The sequence below is a fragment of the Centroberyx affinis genome, unplaced genomic scaffold (assembly GCF_046629955.1).
Source record: "Centroberyx affinis isolate AG114_WGS23_722 - 3 ecotype Tasmania unplaced genomic scaffold, CSIRO-AGI_Caff_v1 ptg006964l_1, whole genome shotgun sequence".
NCBI lineage: Eukaryota > Metazoa > Chordata > Actinopteri > Beryciformes > Berycidae > Centroberyx > Centroberyx affinis.
Window position 1 is genome coordinate 52,746 of NW_027283526.1, and position 21,860 is coordinate 74,605.

Genomic DNA, 21,860 nt, shown 5'->3' on the forward strand with positions numbered 1-21,860 from the left:
CTTGATTCTCTGTATCTGACTTTCAGTGGAGTTGAAATGGTTTGACAGCGCCCGTCTCTGTCTGTATCAAAGCTTCCTGTCTTCAAAGCCGGCCGCCTGCTCTTTGTTCCACGGCTGAGCTCGGCCCGTCACCTGCCAGTCGATATTCACCTCATCTGTAGTCTCATTCCCAGCCAGCCTGATTTCTTTTGATCCCTTTATTTCGGGAAGTGACACGCTGAGTGCTATCTCTTCAGCGATGTGTGTGTGTGTGTGTGTGTGTGTGTGTGTGTGTGTGTGTGTGTATGTGTGTGTGTGTCTCTGTGTGTGTCTTTTAGGATTTTGTGGATGGTTTCAATAAAGTTAAAGGCCTATAACAGGTCTATAATACACATTTTAATATTAAATAATCAAATTATAATCATAATACGCTTCCCATTTTTTTCGACCAACTGTGCACATTTGCATGCATTTATGTTTGGGTGGCTTAAGGAATTTTTTTTTTTTTTTTTTTTTTTTTTTTGTTAATCAGAGCAGCCTGACTTCAAAAGTAATCTGATGTCATCACGTTACATCATGTTATAGAAATGAAAATATTTCAGGTAGTAAAAGAAAATACAGCATGAAATATAGCAGTTTCCAAATGAAAATATCAGAACCCATGGTAGACTCTGGTTTTGTAAAGTAATGAAAACATTCTATTAATATTTAATATGTATGACTCTGAGCACTCTATACAAACTAGCTAGCCTTTGTTGATTCATTCTATCACAGTTAAAAAAAAAAGTGAAAATGTGTGAACTGACCGAGTCTCATCCCGTTGATGCACATGTATACATTTGTTTCTAAGTGGATTTTATAGTTGGATCATGTTAACAAACTTGCAGTCAGATGCTTTCAGATCGCAGACTGAACCAAGAAAGTCCAAACAACAAAATTCTGTTCAGTATCTGCAGCCATAAGAAACCACACTGTGTGGCAGAAACGATGCTTTTGGTATCCGTCAGGTAATAATGATGTGATGAAAAAGAGCCGGTAATGTGACCGTTGCTTTCCACTGGCCTGTCTGAAGCTGTTGGAAGGATTTCTGGATGCTGACGTGTATTTTTGAAGTCTGGAGGTGACTAGAGTACCAAGTGGAGCTTGTGTCCTTGTGGAGAACGATGTTCAAGTCAAGTGTCCTGGAGAGAACTTCTTGAAAACTCAAGTACAAAGAACACATCTTTACAGTTTGAGATGGACTGTCTGCTTCACTTTGCATTTAAGACACAAAAGCGTTTGTTTTCCCAGCTGATTCATCTGGCTCAGTAAGAGTAGAGCGCTTTTTGGATGTAATGTGTCATTCTCACTTAAATATCATTCAGTCCCATCAGCATGATGAGACATCCTCGGTTAGCAAACTAATTTCAAGGACCTTTATCTGTCCTGCGTCCTTGGTGTTTTGGAATCGTACTTTGGCCGTTACATTTTACATCAAACGTTCATGGAGGAAACAAGAACGCACCAGAATGTTATCGAGAAAGACCCTCATTTCACACCCTCCTTATGTCCTGAGTTTAGGAGATTCACTGATAGAGGGATGAATTTGTATACCTATTCAGGTTTCTTTTCCTGTATTTAATTGGAACCCTGTAGCGTCTCCCTGATGGGAGCAGTTCGTATTCTGAATACAGGACATAGGAGGGGTCAGCGATAATTTTCCTAGCCTGTTTAACTAGTCTTCTCAAAGAGCATCCCTCACCCCCATCACTTTCATTGCTGTATGGACCAGTCTATTTATTTGTGATTTTAACTTAACTGATATGTTACCAAACCAAGCTAAGATTCATGATCTCAAACAAATAAAAAAAATAAAAAAAAGTTTCTCCTCCATGAATTGAATTTCATTCCCCACCACGAACGGTTACGTTTAGGCAAGTGAAACAACTTGGTTAAGGTAAGGGAAAGGGATTGGTCATGGTTAAGTAAGAAAAACGTTCGTTAAAAATGAAAAAGTGACTCACGGTAGAAATGTTCTTTAGGAATTGAACTCCGGTCGCTGACATTGAAGTCAAACTCATCACCCATCCTCCACCTCGACCACAACACCCTGACTGTCCACTGAGCCGCTTCAATGTGACTCTGCTTCCTGTTTACAGTCGTGTCTCCTTCATGTAACCGCTTCCTGCTGGGAAAACGTAATTTTAACACTTTACGTTCCACCAACACTCGCTAACAAGTCGTGTTCATTTCACGTTTTTTCTGTGAGATCAGGCTGGCCAGGACTAACCAAGGCTTACGGCAAAGCTAATAGCTTTTCTATAGCGGTGCAGTCTTCTGACAACAGAAACAGAAAGCCATGTCAGAGACAACAGCTGTATCCTACACTGTAATGAAACACAGAATAAATGATCACAGATGGAGTCGGAGGAGACAGAAAGTTGGCTTCTTCACATTCTTTTCCATCCCTCAGCCATGTTGGTGTAAAAGGTCTACAGAGCCACTGTCTCTCCCAGAACCTCTGTGTTGGCTTCAGAAAGTCAGAGTCAGTCATTATTGCCAACTTGGTGTCTTTGACGCTTGATTTAGTGACTTTTCAGACCGTCCTGGTGACTTTATTTCTCAAAAGCGACTAGTGACAAATCTGCTGACTTGTTCTGCCCATGTGGAACAATGTTAACGTGTTAAATCCTTAAGTATTTGGCGACAACTTGGCATGGCTGATGCTGAGTTGTACTTGTTTGTCTAATCCAAATGATCACAGGGCTACAGAGCAGGGACTGTAGGTTATATATTGATATGAAAATTAGCATATGATGCCATCTGGCGACTTCTAGAGACTTTCTGAGCAGCCAATACTTTCTTTAGAAAAGAGTCGCCAACACAGAAGTCAGTTTAGACCCCACTGGATGAACTTCTGAAATATTCAAATTGGATGTATTATAATTTTAATTTTGTGGATTCAGATTCAGAAGCAGAAGCAAATGTGTGAGTGTGTGTGTGAGTGTGTGTGTAGGTTTTGCCCATGTAGCCTATGTGTGTCATCAGCCAGTCTACTTAGTGTTAATTAATTCACAGGGACTGAGTCTTGTAATCTCTGATAAATTCTCATTTGCATTGCTGCTGCCTCCTGCCTGCATTCAGCTGCTTCATAATCAGTCAGTGAGTTCTGCATGGTGCCAATATCCTGCTGGATGCTAACATGGTGATGGGAGGCAAGATAGGAGAGCATGAGAGGAACGGTGGGAAGGTGGGAAAAATAATGGAGGGGATAGCGAAATGAGAGATGGAAGAGAGAAAGGAGACAGAGAAAAGAGGAGCAGAGGACATGCAGAGGAAGAGGAGCAGCGGGGAATAGCCTGCTAGCTGCTAGCAAAAGAATGGAGGCAGCTAACGGCTAACAAAGTGATGGGCTAACTGCTGACATGGTGGTAGAAAGCATTAACTGCTGACAGTGCTAGCAGCTAACTGCTAACATAGTGATGGTGGGAGCTATATCTGCTTAACATAATGAATTAAACACATTGAGTGAAATGGAATATAAGATAAAACAACTGAGGTTCACATCATGCTTACAAGGGTGTGAGAGTTTGGAAAAGTTTGTGAATAATCAGAATCAGAATCAGCTTTATTGGCCAAGTATGTACACATACAAAGAATTTGACTCCGGTTTTTCGTTGCTCTCAATGTACTTACACAGAATTAATATACAGCTAAAAACAAGGACAACAAGATCAACAGAATGGTAAACCTAAACATTTAACTACTATGTACAACGTAAACAACACTAGGGCAATAGTACAATGGTGCAGACTGCAAAGATGCTGGAATAAATATGAGTTGTTGGTGTAACAGGTTACATTATATACATGAGATATTACACATTACATACAATATACACACAGCATATCAGATATTGTACAGATGATGATGATGGGGGAGGAGGAGCAGGAGGAAATCCCTGGTCTGGGCCTTTCACTCCTGCCTTAATGAATCATATTAAGTAAAATGAATGTAACCTAATTGTAATTTTTGTTTTGAAATATTTTTTTTTCTAAAATGTTCTCTAGGCTTCTTAAAGGCAGCCTTGTGTCTCCATCCTGGTGAAACAGATGTTCCAGCAGCACTGCCTGCACCAGGACAAAAGATGCCCAGGCTGCTAAAATCAGACGTGAGCGAAGGTCGAGGCTTTTACACAGAATGGATTTTCCGGGCCTCCATACCTGATATTAGAACGATTATTGATTAAAAGCTTCACAGTCTGCTGTGTGGGAAGAGCAAATGGAAGGTGCAGCGTGTGGTGGAGAGTTTACTAAACTAAAGCTAGTCTCACATTAAAACTAACCAATTACCAATAGATTAATCAGAATCATGGTAGAATAATTTTCATTTTGTGGGAATTCTCCAGGCAAGGCGCAGTTCACCTGCGCCTTGCCTGAATTGATCAATCTAGCCAAAATCGTCATTTTCACAATGACGATTTTGGCTAGATTGATCAGTTTTGATATAACATTTATAACTACTGTAGTTTCATGAAATATACAAAACAATCGCAAAAAACAACTACAAACATTTATATGTTTTTATACCAGCTAGGTCAAGTGCACCAAGAACAACAAAACATAAAAATAAAAATTAACAGCCATTTTTGCAAATTGACAGATTCCCTGTACGCAAAAAACTTTTTTTCAACTTAATTTTCAAACACCAAATTCGACCTGCTGCTTCTTAACAAAGTAGCAATTCACAGATGTTTTTTTTTCTTTGGCCATTTCTATTTTATGGAATATTTTACATGAAAACAATCAAAAATCTGAGATTTCTGTTAAATAATGAATCCAAACACAAAATCTTTACACCTCCCTCTAATTTACATTGCCATAGCATCAGAACGAAAACAGGAAAATGAACTCTGACTTTATTCTAACTTCTCACATTTTTACTTGCATCCATATTCAACATGTAAAATTTCATTCTGATCTCTGTCTTCCTTCTTTTCTTCACCCTTAATGCGTCAGAGAAACCCCATGTCATCAAAACGCACTCACAGGACGAAGGAGTGAGTCGGTGTACGGTGGGTTTCATAACACCTCCATGCAGAGCTGACGCTGCAAAAGAGCTAAGAGCAATTACTGAGACAAGCAGCGCTGTTATTTATTCTGAACAGCACAGAGTGTAATCTGAGCTCACTCCACACTTTACACACTGTAAAAACTCAAACGGGCCACAATTAATTTGCCCAGCCGATAAATGGCTTCTGGTTATGTTCCTGTAGCAGGGCAGTAAGGAGGGAGGGAGGGAGGGAGGGAGGGAGGGAGGAGGGGATGAGATGGGAGGAGGAGGGGAGATGAGATGAAAATGAAAGCGGGGAGGGGAGAGGAGAGGGGAAAGAGGAGAAAACACATGAAAGAGGGGGGAGGGGACAGCTGAATGGCGAGGAGAGGAGAGGAAAGGTGGAGAGGAGGGGAGAGGAGAGGAAAGGAGAGGAGAGGATAGGATAGGAGAGAGGAGAAGAGAGGAGTGGAGTGGAGGGGAGAGGAGAAGAGAGGAGGGGAGAGAAGAGGAGAGGAAAGGAGAGGAGGAGAGGAGAGGAGGAGAGAGGAGAGGAAAGGAGAGGAGGGGAGAGGAGAGGAGAGAGGAGAGGAGAGGAGAAGAGAGGAGAGGAAAGGAGAGGAGAAGAGGAGAGGAGGGGAGGGGAGAGGAGACAAGGAAAGGAGGAGAGGAGAGGAGGAGAGGTGCGTGTCAATAGCAGCTGATGCGGTGATGTCATGGTCAAAGGAGACGGGAAAGAGGCAAAAGGGGAAGAGGGCGAGAGGGAGGGAAGTGAGAAACTTAGGGATGAAAAATGAAGAGAAGATGAGGAAGTAAGAGAAGGAGAGTCATCGGGTAGGAGGCGGCGAAAGAGGGAGAGAGAGAGAGAGAGAGAGAGAGAGAGAGAGAGAGAGAGACAGAGAGAGAGAGAGAGAGAGAGAGAGAGAGAGAGACAGAGAGAGAGAGAGAGAGGCTCACACCGCAGACTTTCATGTTTAATTCTGAATTTCTGCTTACATCTGATTTTTTTGGATGACTGTTCATATCTATTCTAGGATGTAACCCATCTGATACCAATATGAACTGACAGCGATGTTGAAAAGACTCACGTGTGAAGAGTAAATATAACAGAAGACAGACATTTCATTTCAGCTACAGTTTGTGCCTTCGAGTTCTGACTGAACTGAGGCGTTTCCCCAAATCATAAGACGGCTAAGGATGGTTTTCTTTGCATAGTTGTGTCTCACTGTCCTAACCAGACAGCTGTCTCAGGTGAACGATGTAAGATTTACTTATTGTCATGGCAACGCTGACAAATTCTGATTTAACTTAAATGTCAATGAATACAAAAATACATACAAAATATATATTCTGTTCAAAATACAGTCAGATTGGAATTGAAAAAAATCAGATCAGAGTCACACATGAGGGAGGAAAAATCAGAATTTGGATATTTTCATCTGCAGTGTGAACGCAGCCAGGGAGAGAGAGAGGGAGGGAGGGAGAGAGAGCGCGAAAGGGAGAGATAGAGAGAGAGGCTGAAGGACAGAGGGAGGGAGAAGGAGAGAGAGAGAGTGAGATAGAGAGACAGAAAGAAAGAGATGGAGGGAGAGAGAGACGGAGGGAGAGAGAGGAAGAGGGAGAGAGAGACAGAGGGGGAGGGAGGAAGAGGGAGAGAGAGACAGAGGGAGAGAGAGACGGAGGGAGAGAGACAGAGGGAGAGAGAGGAAGAGGGAGAGAGAGAGACGGAGGGAGAGAGAGGAAGAGGGATAGAGAGAGACAGAGGGAGAGAGAGAGGAAGAGGGAGAGAGAGACAGAGGGAGAGAGAGAGGGAGAGAGAGACAGGGAGAGAGAGACAGAGGGAGAGAGAGAGGAAGAGGGATAGAGAGACAGAGGGAGAGAGAGAGAGAGAGGAAGAGGATAAGAGAGAGAGAGGCTGAAGGACAGAGGGAGGGAGGAGAGAGAGGGAGTGAGATGGAGAGAGAAAGAAAGAGTGAGAAAAAGAGTGAGAAACATGAGAGAGACGGAGGGAGAGAGAGAGGAAGAGAGAGAGAGAGAGGAAGAGGGAGAGACAGAGGGAGAGAGAGGAAGAGGGATAGAGAGAGACGGAGGGAGAGAGAGAGGAAGAGGGAGAGAGAGACAGAGGGAGAGAGAGGAAGAGGGATAGAGAGAGACAGAGGGAGAGAGAGACAGAGGGATAGAGAGAGGAAGAGGGATAGAGAGAGACAGAGGGAGAGTTAGAGGAAGAGGGAGAGAGAGACAGAGGGATAGAGAGAGGAAGAGGGATAGAGAGAGACAGAGGGATAGAGAGAGGAAGAGGGATAGAGAGAGACAGAGGGAGAGTTAGAGGAAGAGGGAGAGAGAGACAGAGGGAGAGAGAGAGATGGAGGGAGAGAGAGACAGAGGGAGAGAGAGACTGAGAGAGAGAGAGAGAGAGAGAGAGAGAGAGGAAGAGGATAAGAGAGAGAGAGAGGCTGAAGGACAGAGGGAGGGAGGAGAGAGAGGGAGTGAGATGGAGAGAGAAAGAAAGAGTGAGAAAAAGAGAGTGAGAAACATGAGAGAGACGGAGGGAGAGAGAGAGGAAGAGAGAGAGAGAGGAAGAGGGAGGGAGAGACAGAGGGAGAGAGAGGAAGAGGGAGAGAGAGACAGAGGGAGAGAGGGGAAGAGGGAGAGAGAGAGACAGAGGGAGAGAGAGACAGAGGGAGAGAGAGACAGAGGGATAGAGAGAGGAAGAGGGATAGAGAGAGACAGAGGGAGAGTTAGAGGAAGAGGGAGAGAGAGAGAGAGGGAGACAGAGACAGAGGGAGAGAGAGACAGAGGGAGAGAGAGAGGAAGAGGGAGGGCACACATTACAGGATCAGTGGAGCTCCAGTGGTTCTGTCAGGTCTGAGCTGGACTCTGTGCTCTGTGTCTCTCTCTTCACCAACAGAGCCAACAGACTGCATGAGCAGGAGGAGAAACCACTCCATTCACTGCTGAATGGAGCCGACTGAGAAGAAGGAGTCCACTGTGAATGAAGACAAGAGGGAGTTAATCTGTCTGCAGCAGGAGATTTGTAATCCACTTTATATTATATATACTGTATATTATCAGTGGTGGAATGTAACTAAGTACATGTAAGTACTGTACTTAAGTACTAAGTTACTAGTTACTTTGCAGATTCAGATTATTAATACAAATTATAAATCAACTAATAAATTGTGATGTATTTTTTATAGGTTAAGCTACCCAGCAGTATATAAAGTAATTAAAATTAGCTCCACCTTTACCAGCTGCAACATTAAAGTGATGAACACATTAATGCATCAATGATTATAGTCCAATAACATGATATATATGATTCTGAAATGGGCCATTCTGCATAATGAGTACTTTTACTTTTGCTACTTTAAGTACATTTTGATGCTAATACTTTTGTACTTTGACTTAAGTAACATTTTGAATGCAGGAATTTTACTGTTACTGTATTTTTACACTGTGGTATTTCTACTTTTACTTAAGTCAAAGATCTGAATACTTCTTCCACCACTGTATATTAGACATGGTTTTACAGATAAACTCATCAGTAATGCTGTTTCCATCTCACTCTAAGTACAGCACTTCGCTTTTCAAACACTCAGCACATTTAACATAGGAAGATATTTTATTCCAAAATGACAAATTGAGAAAAGTGACACCAGGTATTACAAAATGATTGATAACACAAAAAGCAGAACAAATTATGTAACTTTTAAATAAATGTCTGATAGTAGATAACTTAAATCCTTGGCTGAAATAAATGATCGCCACTGTTACAGACTGACTCCTCCCTTTTTTTTTTTATATATTCTCTGTAGCCTGATCCGACCCTGGAGCCAAAACCTCTCTCCATCCCTCCTGCACCACACTGTTAAATCTCATCTACAACCATCCACCTTGCTGATAAACAGAGGTTACATTTACATCTTAGGCATTTAGCTGATGCTCTGACCCTGAGTGACTTACAAGCAGACTGGAGTTTTAGTTATGCAAACATTTAGAATAATAATACACTTTATTTGTAGAGCACTTTTCTAAAAACAGAGTTTACAAAGTGCTTTACAGAGAGTGACACCAGAGAAACAATTACTTAAAAAGCAAGTTCATAACAGTGTGCCATGAGAAGAGATTTATAAGAACACACTGACTTTGCTAGTCTACTTTCCTCCGACTGATCACCTTTTGTGTTCGGTCTAGACAGTAAGTAATTTTAGACTGAAGCTCAGTGAAAAAGAGAAGAGGTAAGAGAGGAGGAAGCTAATATTACGAAGCCTAGCACTCTGCTAACTGAAAACAATTAATCTATCCATACTGAGTTATCTAGGTCAGTGATTTTCAACCTTTTTCATATCAAGGACCCTAATTTTGTCCACTTTAGAGCCACGGACCCCCATCTGATGAGATTTTGTCTCTCAGACGCAAATCTGAGAATATTTTTTATTGTCAGATATGATTTAGTCCAGATTAATCCCATGACTGTCTGTATTGTAGGTAGAGAGATAACAGTGAAACTATGATCAAAACAGTCATTCTTCTACATTCTCTAATTGTGTTAACTTCAGGTAAATGAAATAATGTTGAAGTTTAACAATTCATCACTTTGCTGGGGACCCCTGGTGGTCCCTGGACCCCAGTTTGAGAACCACTGATCTAGATTAGCTAGTTAGCTATATCTATATATACCAAATGCAGGCCACAGTATACCCAGGACTAAATTAAGAAATTGATTTTAGTCCTTTTTTGTAGTTGTTCTGATGCATGTGGTCTGGAGCCTATGTTGCTGTAGATGGGGGCATATTTTGTTATTGTTTTCTGTCTTGTTGTCTGTACATCCATTTTTTCTTATTTTGTTGTCATTATTTTTTCTTATTTTTTTCTTCTTCCTTCCATACATTTTGTAGAGCCATCTAGTGGTCATACTGTGTATTTGTCACCTGTGAGTTCATTGGCTCCCTGCTCAGGTGTTTGCAGTTATCTTGTATGTACAGAAGGGGAAACTGTGTGCTGAGGGCCACACCCTGAAGAAGGCTGTTTGTGCCGCTATGCGTGGGCTGTAACCCAGTTCTGTTTTAACATGCACAAGCTTTGTCTATGTTTTTAAGAATTTCACCATGAAATAGCCATCTGAATAAAGGCTTTTAAACTTTTTGCCAGAAGAGTGCCTTGGACCTTTCTTCCCTACCAAACAGCACCTTCATCACACCTGTATGAACTTCCGAGCACTCCGGACCTTTTCTTTCTGTAGCTAGTTAGCTAGCTGACCTTCTAAGTTAAAACGAGCCATACTAACCTATACTATAACATCATGAATGTCATGGACATGAAGGAATGAAACAAAGATGTCACTGCAATTTATATTATTTTATTTATATTTTGACCAGAGTTCCTTGTTTGACATTCAAGTTTGCCAGTTTGCGCTCTGAAAAACATTGGTTCTCTGGCTCCGCCCACTTAGGTTAATCTCGACCAGTCAGATTATTTCTGAGAAATGTTTGTAGAACTAAAACTACACACTGAACCCCGGGTCAGGGTTTGGTGTGTTGCTCCGGGACACTTCAACAGGACACATGGCTGTTGGTGGGTGCTGATGATGGAACCTGTGACTTGTTGTCTACAGCAGTGGTTCTCAACGTGGGGTCCGGGGACCACCAGGGGTCCTTGGGGGGGTTCCAGGGGGTCCCCAGCAAATTGATGAATTGTTAAACTTCACCATTATTTCATTTACAAGAAGTTAACACAATTAGAGAATGTAGAAGAAAGACTGTTTTGATCATAGTTTCTCTGTTATCTCTCTACCTACAATACAGACAGTCATGGAATTCTGCACATAATCATGTGTAACAATTAAAATATTCTCAGATTTGGGTTTGAGAGACAAAATCCCATCAAATGGGGGTCCGGGGCCCAAATGTGGACAAAATTAGGGGTCCTTGATATGAAAAAGGTTGAGAACCACTGCTCTACAGGACGGTGTCTCTGTAAACACCCTGCTGCCAGTCTCTCTAACACCCTGCTGCTGGTCTCTCTAACACCCTGCTGCCACCCTGCTGCTGGTCTCTCTAACACCATGCTGGTCTCTCTAACACCCTGCTGCCACCTCACAGTTTAGCTACAGAAAACTGGAGGCTTAGAGTAATCCCAGACTCCTCACTGACAACTTGAAGTTTTATACATCCTCATCATATTCCTATAGAAAACAGTGTATTTACATCTGTACAAAAAACATTTTTACAATACATACATAACATTTACATATAAATATATAGAGATTTACAGCATGAAAGTCAATGTGCTGCAGAAACTGTGTATTTCCAGAAACATTTTTGGAGTTGAGAAACATATAAATTTCCACATTCTGACATTTTATATTGCATGATTAATGGTCTGGCTTAATCCAGTACACTCACAAACCATTTCTGCACAGGGGAGATGCTGTTGTGGGCTTTTTTTTTTTTAAATACAGAAAAATAACTGAGGTACAAAGTGTGGACAGGGGGCTGACGGAGTGCGGCTGCCCTCTCATGAACGATTCTGATTTTGATGACGTCAGTTTCAGCACATCTGTGTTTAGTTTGAGACAAGAGCACCCTAAAACACCCAGAGGAAACTCAAGATAAAGACTCTGATTTCCCAGGATCACATATGAAACCTTTGACATATTGGAAAGAAAAACATTTTTTAAAAGGACTGCTCATCCATACTAGAGAAAAGGAGAATAACACTGGAGAAACCTGGAGAGGATGACTATATATTTACAGGTCTGATAGACAGGACAGACAGGACATTCAAATGAATATGTGCATCTCTGTGTTTAACGGTGCATGAAGGAAAACCCACAAGGAGAAGGATAACATCGCTGCCGGGTGAAAACCTCATATCTCCTCGTGTATAAATGTCGACTCTTTGGGAACTGAGAGAAACAGCCTTGTTTTTAGCAGCATTTTTTTTACACGAAGGGTTTCAAAAAGGTTTCATGATCAACAATTTTCTCAACCTACAGGAGAGAACCTAGATGAGCATGTAATCCTTCAATTGGAGTGCAAAACATGAAAAACATCAAAAGTGGAGTTATGGCCTGTTGGTCTCCGACTCTTTAAAACCAAACCAAGAAGGTTTCCCTCTACTTCCAAAAATCTCTATTTACTGGATTGTTGTCCATTGGATTTCTTAATTATTTGGCTTCTTACAATGTTGGAGATTCATGAATATTGTTGGGACTGAATCATATGTATGTTGCTCTCAATCAGAGGATAAATGTGAGTAAACGTCTCAAATGTAACATTGTCATTTTCCATCCTATAACATTTATATCTGCCCTTTCCTTTGCATTCAGCATTTAATTATATATCCCAATATTCAGGATAGTTTTCAGGACATATCACTCATAAATGATTTTTCTGATTTGAAAAGACCTTGATAGACCTGGAGATTTACTCTCTTGGGGAAATTAAGACTTTTGTTGCAAGATGAGATATGTGTGACTTCATAAAATGTGACAGCTACTCTTACAAAATGACTGATAGCGGAAGATTAAAACAAATTAGGACATTTATAACAGGTTGACAAAACGATAACATTTGATTTTTACACACTGGACCTTCTATATTGTGGAGACACTGAATGATGAACTTTGGGTTATGATTTTCCACCAAAATCAGACACAATTCACCCCAAAATTCATACATATAAAATTTTAGAATAGTAGCCTTCCTAAGAGTTCATACCTCTGCCTCCAGTCCCTGAAAACAGACCTAAATATTTCTCCATCCCTGCATTACAGAGTTGAACAGCATTACCCAGAACATCTATCTGGATAATACAGATTTGCAGCAAAGGTTACATTTACATTTTAGGCACTTAGCTGTAATCTTTTGTTTTCAGTGTTTCCCCTGATCTCCTCGTAACCCAGCGGATAATATCTTGCTGTCCGTCCGTCCGACAGCAGAAGACTGTGCAGCTTCCAGTCTCAATGTGTGTAAAATGTATAAAAATGTATAAAAAACGTTGCTGCAAAAGAGCGTACAAGCTCAGCAAGTCTTCCCTGGATAAATATCGAAAAATAAATAAATGATGCAATGAGGCTGTGAAGCTCTAACTAGTTTCCAGGCACAGTCCTCTCATCACCCAGTCTGTTTCAGTCAGTTGTGTTCTCATCCTCCAGTGCCTTAAACGTTGAAAAGTGCTTCTCTGTGCAGCTGGATTGACTTTCCCTCAGTCTCAGCCGTCATTTGGTGTTGCAGCGCCCCCCTGTGGCCAAAACGCAGCACATCCATCCACGAGGATTCAGCCTGGCTCAAGTCAGGATGCACAAACTGTACAAAGTGAAAGAAAACCGTGCGGGGGAAAACCTTTCCGGAGTGTGCTTTGTTGTTTTCCCCGGCGATTCGTCGCAGTTCACACAAGGCAACAGCCATGTTTTCACCCCAGAGACGCTGTTAGATCCCTCTTGTCTTTCTCTCTCTGTCTTTCTCTCTCTGTCTTTCTCTCTCTGTCTTTCTCTCTCTGTCTTTCTCTCTCTTGTCTGTCTCCATCCAGGCATCTGAATTATGAAGTGGAAAGTCTCTTATGTCCTTCAGCAGATCTCATCTCCTCTCTCTATTTTCCTTTTTCTCATCCCATCATCGGTCGTGTTTTTATATTCATTATTGCTCCGTCTATTCTCGTGTAAGTTACTTTCCAGTGTTCAGATGAGGACATTTCCTTTTAGGCATCATTAGAGCATCCAGGCTGTAGACAGAGGAGGCTGTGAAAGGTCACTTTGGGCTGACCGTATCCATAAGTTCTACTGCAGAGATTCACTGGTGTTTGTGTCACTGCAGAGGGGTTTAGGTCCGGTCACCTGTCTCAGTGAGCAGGCTGATAGTTCTTTAAACACATTGACAGAGAGGTCAAAGGTCACCTGGGCGGCGAGTACCCATAAGGCCTCTGGAGGCAGAGGGAGCCGTGGTGGGGCAGCGGGTGGCTGTGGTAGTGTTCGATCAGAGCCGCCAGGGAGGGGAAGCTCACCTCGCTGTCCAGAAACACCCGCTGCTCCTGTGGAGAGGGACACTTTCATTAAGTTATGTTTATTGTATGGAAATATATTAAGGAGAGATATGTGTATTTATAGGCTAAATAGAGCAGGACCATCTTTTAAATCACTTCTCAAAACACACGCCTTTTTTTTAAAATAATATTTAACACTCACATATATCCATATTTCCCTCCAATACACATACTTAACATGTTGAAATTGTCACCAGCATATATTTATATACATACATACACTTATATAGCTCCAGAATTTCTATTACCTCTGCTGCTGAAATGACCTAATAATAATTTCAAAATAAAGTTTCCTTGTGTCTTTTTCTTGCTGGTAATCTTGAACTATTTCATTCATTAGTAATTATTTATAATATTATTGGTTTGGGTTGGTGGTAGCCAGACACACAGAGACAGTAAAAGTGAAATTGCAGGTTTCTTACCTCTTCAAACAGTCTGTAGTTTCTGGCTTTGCCTAAACTGATGTCCCACACCACCAGCACCTGGTGAGCAAATGGAGATTATATTATATTATATTATATTATATTATATTATATTATATTATATTATATTATATTATATTATATTATATTATATTATATTATATACAGATTATAAAGATGTTGGTTGTGCAGGGAGGATTTTTAACTCTGTACTGAAGGACTGGAAAGACAGTTTGGGGTCAAAGGTCACAGACTGTGGGAATTGGAGACTGAAATGTTTCCTCATATTTCCTCAACTAAATGACCTCATATCCTTTAATAAAGTATCGTAATCTGTTGCATCCAGTGATGTAACAAACATCTCCAACGACATGAAAAACATTTCCAGCGATGCAACAAACATCTCCAACAATGCAACAAACATCTTATTATATACAAGGTATATAATCTGTATTATATTATATTATATTATATACAGATTATAAACCTGTTGGTTGTGCAGGGAGGATTTTTAAGTCTGTACTGAAGGACTGGAAAGACAGTTTGGGGTCAAAGGTCACAGACTGTGGGAACTGAAGACTGAACTGTTTCCTCGTCATTTCCTCAACTAAATGACCTCATATCTTTTAATCTGTTGCATCCAATGATGCAACAAACATCTCCAACGACATGAAAAACATTTCCAGCGATGCAACAAACATCTCCCACGATGCAAAAGACATCTTTCTATTTTGCAACAAACATTTTCCACAATGTAACAAACATCTCCAACGATGCAACAAACATTTTATTATATATAAGGTATATAATCTGTAATATATTATATTATATACAGATTATAAACCTGTTTGTCCTGCAGGGAAGATATTTAAATCTGTCCTACAGCTGACAAGACGTTTGGGGTCAAAGGTCACAGACTGTGGGAACTGAAGACTGAACTGTTTCCTCGTTATTTCCTCAACTAAATGACCTCATATCCTTTAAAAAAATATTGGACTCTGTTGCATCCAATGATGCAACAAACATCTCCCACGATGCAAAAGACATCTTTCTATTTTGCAACAAACATTTTCCACAATGTAACAAACATCTCCAACGATGCAACAAACTTCTTTTAAATATAAGGTATATAATCTGTATGATATTATATTATATACAGATTATAAATCTGTTGGTCCTGCAGGGAAGATATTTAAATCTGTCCTGCAGCTGACAAGACGTTTGGGGTCAAAGGTCACTGACTGTGGGAACTGAAGCCTGTTTCCTCGTCATTTCCTCAAACAAATGACCTCATATCCTTTAAAAAAGGAATCGGAATCTGTTGCAACCAACAATGCAACAAACATCTCTGGCGTAAAAAACATTTCCAACAATGCAACAAACATCTCCCACAATGCAACAAACATCTCCCACGATGGATTCAGTCTCTGGCCCTTGTGTTGTATGGTTGATCTCTTTCAGATGAATTTATGAATGAATGAAAGTCTTTGTTTTGTACCTTTGAGGTTTTGGTGCCGGAGTTTCTGATGCCGTACAGGCCGTCCTGCGGAGGGGAGCGGCTGTCCCGGAACAACCTGCAGGGAGAGCCAGAACCACAGGTTACAGAGGGGCAATGTGAGCAGTCAGACACACACATAATTGGTGTTGCCAAAGCATATAGAGGTGAAAATGATAGATAAATAAAGGAAAAACAAAGAGAACGGTAATAACAATAAAATCTGGTAATGACAATAAAAGTAAAGTCTATAAAGAGAACAAAAAATTATGATCAAATGAATAAAGTTAATATATAAATGCAAAAATATATGTCTCTCTCTTCCTCTCTTCCTCTCTGTCTCTCCCACACACACACACAGTCTGGACCCCAACTCTGCTATCTCCTTTTCTGCCACTAGAGGGGGATAATACTCTGCAAAGCAGCCAAGCGGCGGCCAGCTGAGGCAATATTTCTATTTCCAGGAACTTTCTAAAAACAGAGTGGAGGTCTTACTTTTCCACGCTGCATGTTTCCGTCGTGTCGATGAACACAGAGTCTGGCAGCTGCACCTGAGGACGGAGACATCACCGGGTCAAACACAACGTAAACAAAGAGCCGACTGGAGTGCGAAGCGTGAAAACATCCTCCTGACTCTGCTGAGTCAGAGAAGTGACGGGATCAGAGGCACAGATGCATTAAGTGTGAGGTTTTATGCAATATAAGTGATGAATATTTAGGTATTGTAAGTGCTTCTACTGTAATGTACCACCAATGTGTTTTTTTGTGTGTTTTTTTTATAATTATTGTCATTACTATTATTATTTAACAATGAGTAATAATAGTTTAATTTATTTATTTTTTTATTTTAATATTGTTTGTTCATTAATATGTATGTATCTATGTATATATCATGTATAATATTTTTATAATATTGGATATTTGTAAGTATGCATACATAATGTTGTTGTTTTTTTTTTACTTTTATAAAATGTTGAAAACTCAATAAACATATTGTTGAAAAGTGTGAGGTTTTATTTCCCAGACGCTGTTTAAAACATGCTGTCTTCTGTCTTCAGTTTGTGTTTTTATGTTTTATGCGTATACTTATGTTGTTTTATCAAATGTGAAGTGCAAATACAGAGGGACGTCTCAGCCTGAAATTACTGTGTACAGTTTCAGGATTTGATTCCAAAATGCTGCGTATCCATATTGAGAATAAACTCTTTCCTCAAGTTCATGACTCTTTGGAAAAATACAGATTTTCCTTTGCTTTTCTCTTAATGGTGGTTATTGTGCTGACAAAGGTTTAATGATAACAAATACATTCAATAATATTTCAGTCTTACTTTCATGCCAGCAGCTGCTTTGTAACAGCAGCTGTCAGGTTTTACAATCTTATCTTATTTAGATAATGTGTCATTTTTAATTCTACAATGGAGGCAGGTCGGAGGGCCAAGTTATAAAACATGAATTAGTTCCTGAAGAGAAACTGATGCCAAAATACAAATGAATGAATGAATCAATGAAGTAGACAAAAGTTCAATAGAGTGTTATTGACTAGAGTCGACCAGAACAGGGTAAAAATCAAGTTAAGTAGAGTTTAATTGAGCAGAAAAGAGTAGAGAGCAGTTTCCTCAAGTGATATGTGTTGTTTGTTAGCGACCTCGGGGGGGAAAGTTAATAACAGTCGACTCGGCGGTTCAGCAGCTCTTACGTTCTCGTAGTCTTCGTCGTACTCTTCCTCTCCGCCGGGTTTGGCCGGGTCTCGTCTCCTCCTGATGTCGGCCGGCAGCTCCTCTCCTGAGGTCCGGAAGCTCTGTCCCTCTGGAGACGCTCTTCTGAGGGGAAAACAGGGTTATAGTGGGCACACATGCAGACTGTCCCATCTGTTAACCCTCATCCTCCCTCTGGGGTACCTGCAGACCCCAGAGGTTTACTTTTTGTCATATCTCACAGGTGCTTTATTCTATCATTCCAATTTTTCATGACTTTGTCAATCAGTTTGTTCCTAATGACTTCATATCATTGTTTTCTGTTTCTGTTTTAATTAGTGCTTTTTAAAAACACCAATGTATCGGGGTCCTGGGGGACCCCGGTCAAAAGCACCCAATTCCGCCTGTGCAGTTTTAATAGATGGAACTATTTATTGAGTTCATGTTTGCCATGGGTCCTAATTTAAAGTCTCACACACTATCAGGGGGGGTAGGGGCCCTCTGTCAGTCATTTTGAAGGAGACAGACACAGATGCAGCAGACACAGATTTCCTCATGTGCTCTGTGACCCTAAATGCTGCTCTTCCTAAGGTCAGATGATGTTCAAAGTCACAAATACAATACATCATTTAATTAACTCTAACTTTCCTAAAATAATAATAATAATCTGTTTTTTTTCAGATGACATTAATTACATAACTAATAATGTTTTGAGAAGAAATACGTTAACATTTTGCTATGATGGTTGTTTCTTACAGTAGTTTATTCTTGGGGTCCCCAGGGACCCCAGTCGGTAGTCCTTGTATGTTAAATATGTTGGTAGGATGAGGGATAAAGCTGCAAGATGCAAATTCTGACATTAAAATAACAATAAACCGTTGCTGTCGTATGACATTTTGATGCTTTTTATGTTTTAACCTCAGTTGAAGGAATCCTGAAATCCTTGAACCCTTTTCTGTGTGTCTTGTCTCACTTGTTTTCATATGCCTGTCTTAAAAATGGCCGCTACTCTTCTTCTTCTTCTACGCCTCTTGTCTGTACGGCGAGCTAGAAAATGTTAGCATTAGCCCACGTTGGGCCGCACAGAGAAGAGGCGTAGAAGAAGAGTAGCGGCCATTTTTAAGACATGCATATGAAACCACCTGGGAGAAGCCACACAAAGGTGAGATTTTATACTTTATTGCAAATGTTTTCACACAATATGTTTTACTCATGTAACAGAAAAGGGTTGAAGGATTTCAGAAAGCTCGTCCACATGAAGTCAAAGTGCTGTAAAGATTTTTTCCGCAAAGTTCTTAATGGGACGCTTCGGAACTGGACCACACAGTGCAGAGCCAGTCAGTGTGTGTGTGTGTGTGTGTGTGTGTGTGTGTGTGTGTGTGTGTGTGTGTGTGAGTAGAACTTACTGGAGTGAGGCTCCTCCCTGCTTGGGCCTGGCTGTCGGGACGGGCGGCTTGAAGCTCGGCGGAGGAGGCTTGGGCTTGTGCGGTCCGGGTTTAAGATGCGGAGAGAGGGGAGGAGGGAGGGAGGGGGGCGAGTGGGCGGGCGGCGGGGGGTCCGACGTCCCGGACCGGGGGGTGAGGAACCCGCGGGCCGAGCCCCCGACGTTAGGGGGAGGAGGAAGCGGGGGCCCCGGCCTGCCGAGCCCCAGGTGGCGGCTGACGCCCGGCGAGTGGCTTCCCCCGGCGGAACTGTGGGAGGGGCCGTTCAGGACCATTCTGCTTTCTAATTGGTGGCAGATGGGCAGAGTGGCGGGGGATTGGACGATCACGGCCGGCAGAGGCCTCCCCCCCCTCTTGTCGCTGCCGGGCTCCGGCAACGACGCCATCCTGCCCGGGAGCGACCGCTTGGCGTTGGGCGGCGGCGGGGGAGGCGGGGTGAGGGACGAGAGGGACGAGGGCGTCTGCAGGTGGGGGGCGAAGGGCAGCGGGGGGGGCAGGCCCTTGGGGGGGTCCTTCTGGACGCAGGGAGGGGGGAAAGGCGGAGGCGGCTTTTTGGGGAGCGGGCCGGTGGGCATTTTGTTGTGCGGCGGGACGGGAGGAGGCGGGCCTTTGTGGAAACCCGCGCTGGAGTCCTGCCGGTGCTGGAGCGCCGCCGGCACCGGGGGAGGGGGGTAGGAGGGGGGCGGGCCGGTGGGTCTGCCTGGAACAGGGACACCAAGACATCCAATCAGTGACGGGAAGTAATACACCAATAAACCAATAAACCAATACTAGACTCAAATCCCTTCCCACTCTCTCTCTCCTCAGCTCTTATTTCATCTCTTTTCCTCTACATGATCATTCCAGGATGTCAGGAATATTGTCAAGGCACTCTGGCTTTGACCTTTGACCTTTGACCTCCTTACTGTTGGCTGTAATGTTGATGATCTAGGAACTGAAGTTTATTCTGTTACACTCACTGTAAGTCACTCTGGATAGGAGAGTCAGATAAAATGACTAAAATGTAAACGTGTTGGCAGTGGTGGAAGAAGTACTGAGATGTTTTACTTCAGTAAAAGTAGCAATACAACAATGTAAAGATACTCCATTACAAGTAAAAGTCCTGCATTCAAAATCTTACTTAAGTAAAAGTACATAAGTATTGGCAGCAAAATGTACTTAGAGTATCAAAGTAAACGTACTCATTATGCAAACTGTCCCCATTTAGAGAGTTATATTTTTCATAAATTATTGGAATATTAATACTGATTTATTGACATACATGTACATGTAAGCAGCATTTTAAAGTTGTCAACGTGAAGCTAATCGTAACACTTTAGCTATACTTTTGGGTAGTCTAATATATAACAATGCTATTTTATAGTTATTTTATAAAGATGATCAAATGTTTTAAATATAAAATATTGATCTGAAAAGTAACTAGTAACTATAGCTGTGAAATAAATGTAATGGAGTAAAAAGTACAATATTTCCCTCTAAAATGTAGTGGAGTATAAGTACAAAGTAGCATAAAATGGAAATACTCAAGTAAAGTACAAGTACCTCAAAATTGTACTTAAGTGCAGTACTTGAGTAAATGTACTTAGTTACTTTCCACCACTGCGTGTTGGTACATGTTCATATATATGCATGCTTATGTGTGTGTGTGTGTGTGTGTGTGTGTGTGTGTGTGTGTGTGTGTGTGTGTGTGTGTGTGTGTACGGCACCTGTGGATGTTGGTGAGCAGTCGCTGTCAGGCTTCAGATAATCCTCCTCATCTTCATCATCTTCATCCTCCATGTAATCTGTACAAAGAGAAGAGACACAAATTAATAACATAAATTTAAAAAAAATTTTTCATGCTTTAATTTATTGATGCTCTGAGCTTCTTGTTTTTCTTTTTCTTTCCTTTTGTTCTCTTATTCCTCTGTTTTGTTATTTCATTCCTTTGCTGTTCTTTTATCTGCAAACCAGCTTTGTAAACTCTATTTTGAAAAAGCGCTATAAAAATAAAGATTATTATTAAAGATGATCAAATAAAGAAATAAAGAAATAAATAACATTATGCATGACATTTGTGTGTGTGTGTGTGTGTCTGTGTGTTGTGTGTGTGTGTGTGTGTGTGTTAATCTATCCTTACCATCTTCTGCGTTATCGACAGAGTGTTTAATGTCCATCGGCCTCTCTATGGAGCCGTAGAAACTGTCGGCATCAGAGTCGGAGTCACTGCGGCAACAAAGAAGATTTTTATATTTAATGGATTATTATTTTTTGTCAAAAATTTGCAGCGGTCGGAAAAAAAAAACTGTTTGTGTTCACAGTTAATATTTACAGGAGCACAGAAAAAGATTCAATTGAAAACCTTATATATGACATATATTATTATAATATATGATATAATATATGACATAAATAGATAGATAGATACTGTAAGTGCATCTGTGTAGATTCACTTCAGTCTTCCAGGTAGTAGGAAATAAAATGAAGAGTTGAAGACGTTTCATCGCTCATTCAAGAGATGATTCATTTCTACTTTTTAAAAAAAAATTTTTATCTCTTAAGGCAGCAGCTTGGTGCACTTGTATTACAGTCTATGTACAATTCCAGTTCTTCTACACTTGTTGCTTTAATGTTTTTAACTTCCTTTTATCTGTATTTTTATTTTATTTTTACTTGTACAAGCACCCTGTAACCTTGTTAAGAAAGGTGCTATACAAATAAAGATTATTATTATTATTATATTACTTAGTGCTGGGGAAACCTCTACAACTCTTCA

General features: G+C 41.1%; 1 protein-coding gene across 1 annotated transcript; it reads right to left on the bottom strand.

Annotated features, from left to right (window-relative positions):
- Positions 1-9,936: 9,936 nt before the first annotated feature.
- Positions 9,937-21,310, bottom strand: LOC139639217 (SH3 domain-binding protein 2-like; the record flags this gene model as incomplete). The annotated part of the gene is made up of 8 exons (XM_071513299.1): positions 9,937-14,040; positions 14,475-14,534; positions 15,973-16,048; positions 16,465-16,520; positions 17,666-17,789; positions 19,070-19,805; positions 20,812-20,889; positions 21,225-21,310. Coding segments are annotated over 8 exons (1,354 nt in total), but the record flags the coding sequence as incomplete, so codon positions are not given.
- Between the last annotated feature and the right edge of the window lie 550 nt (positions 21,311-21,860).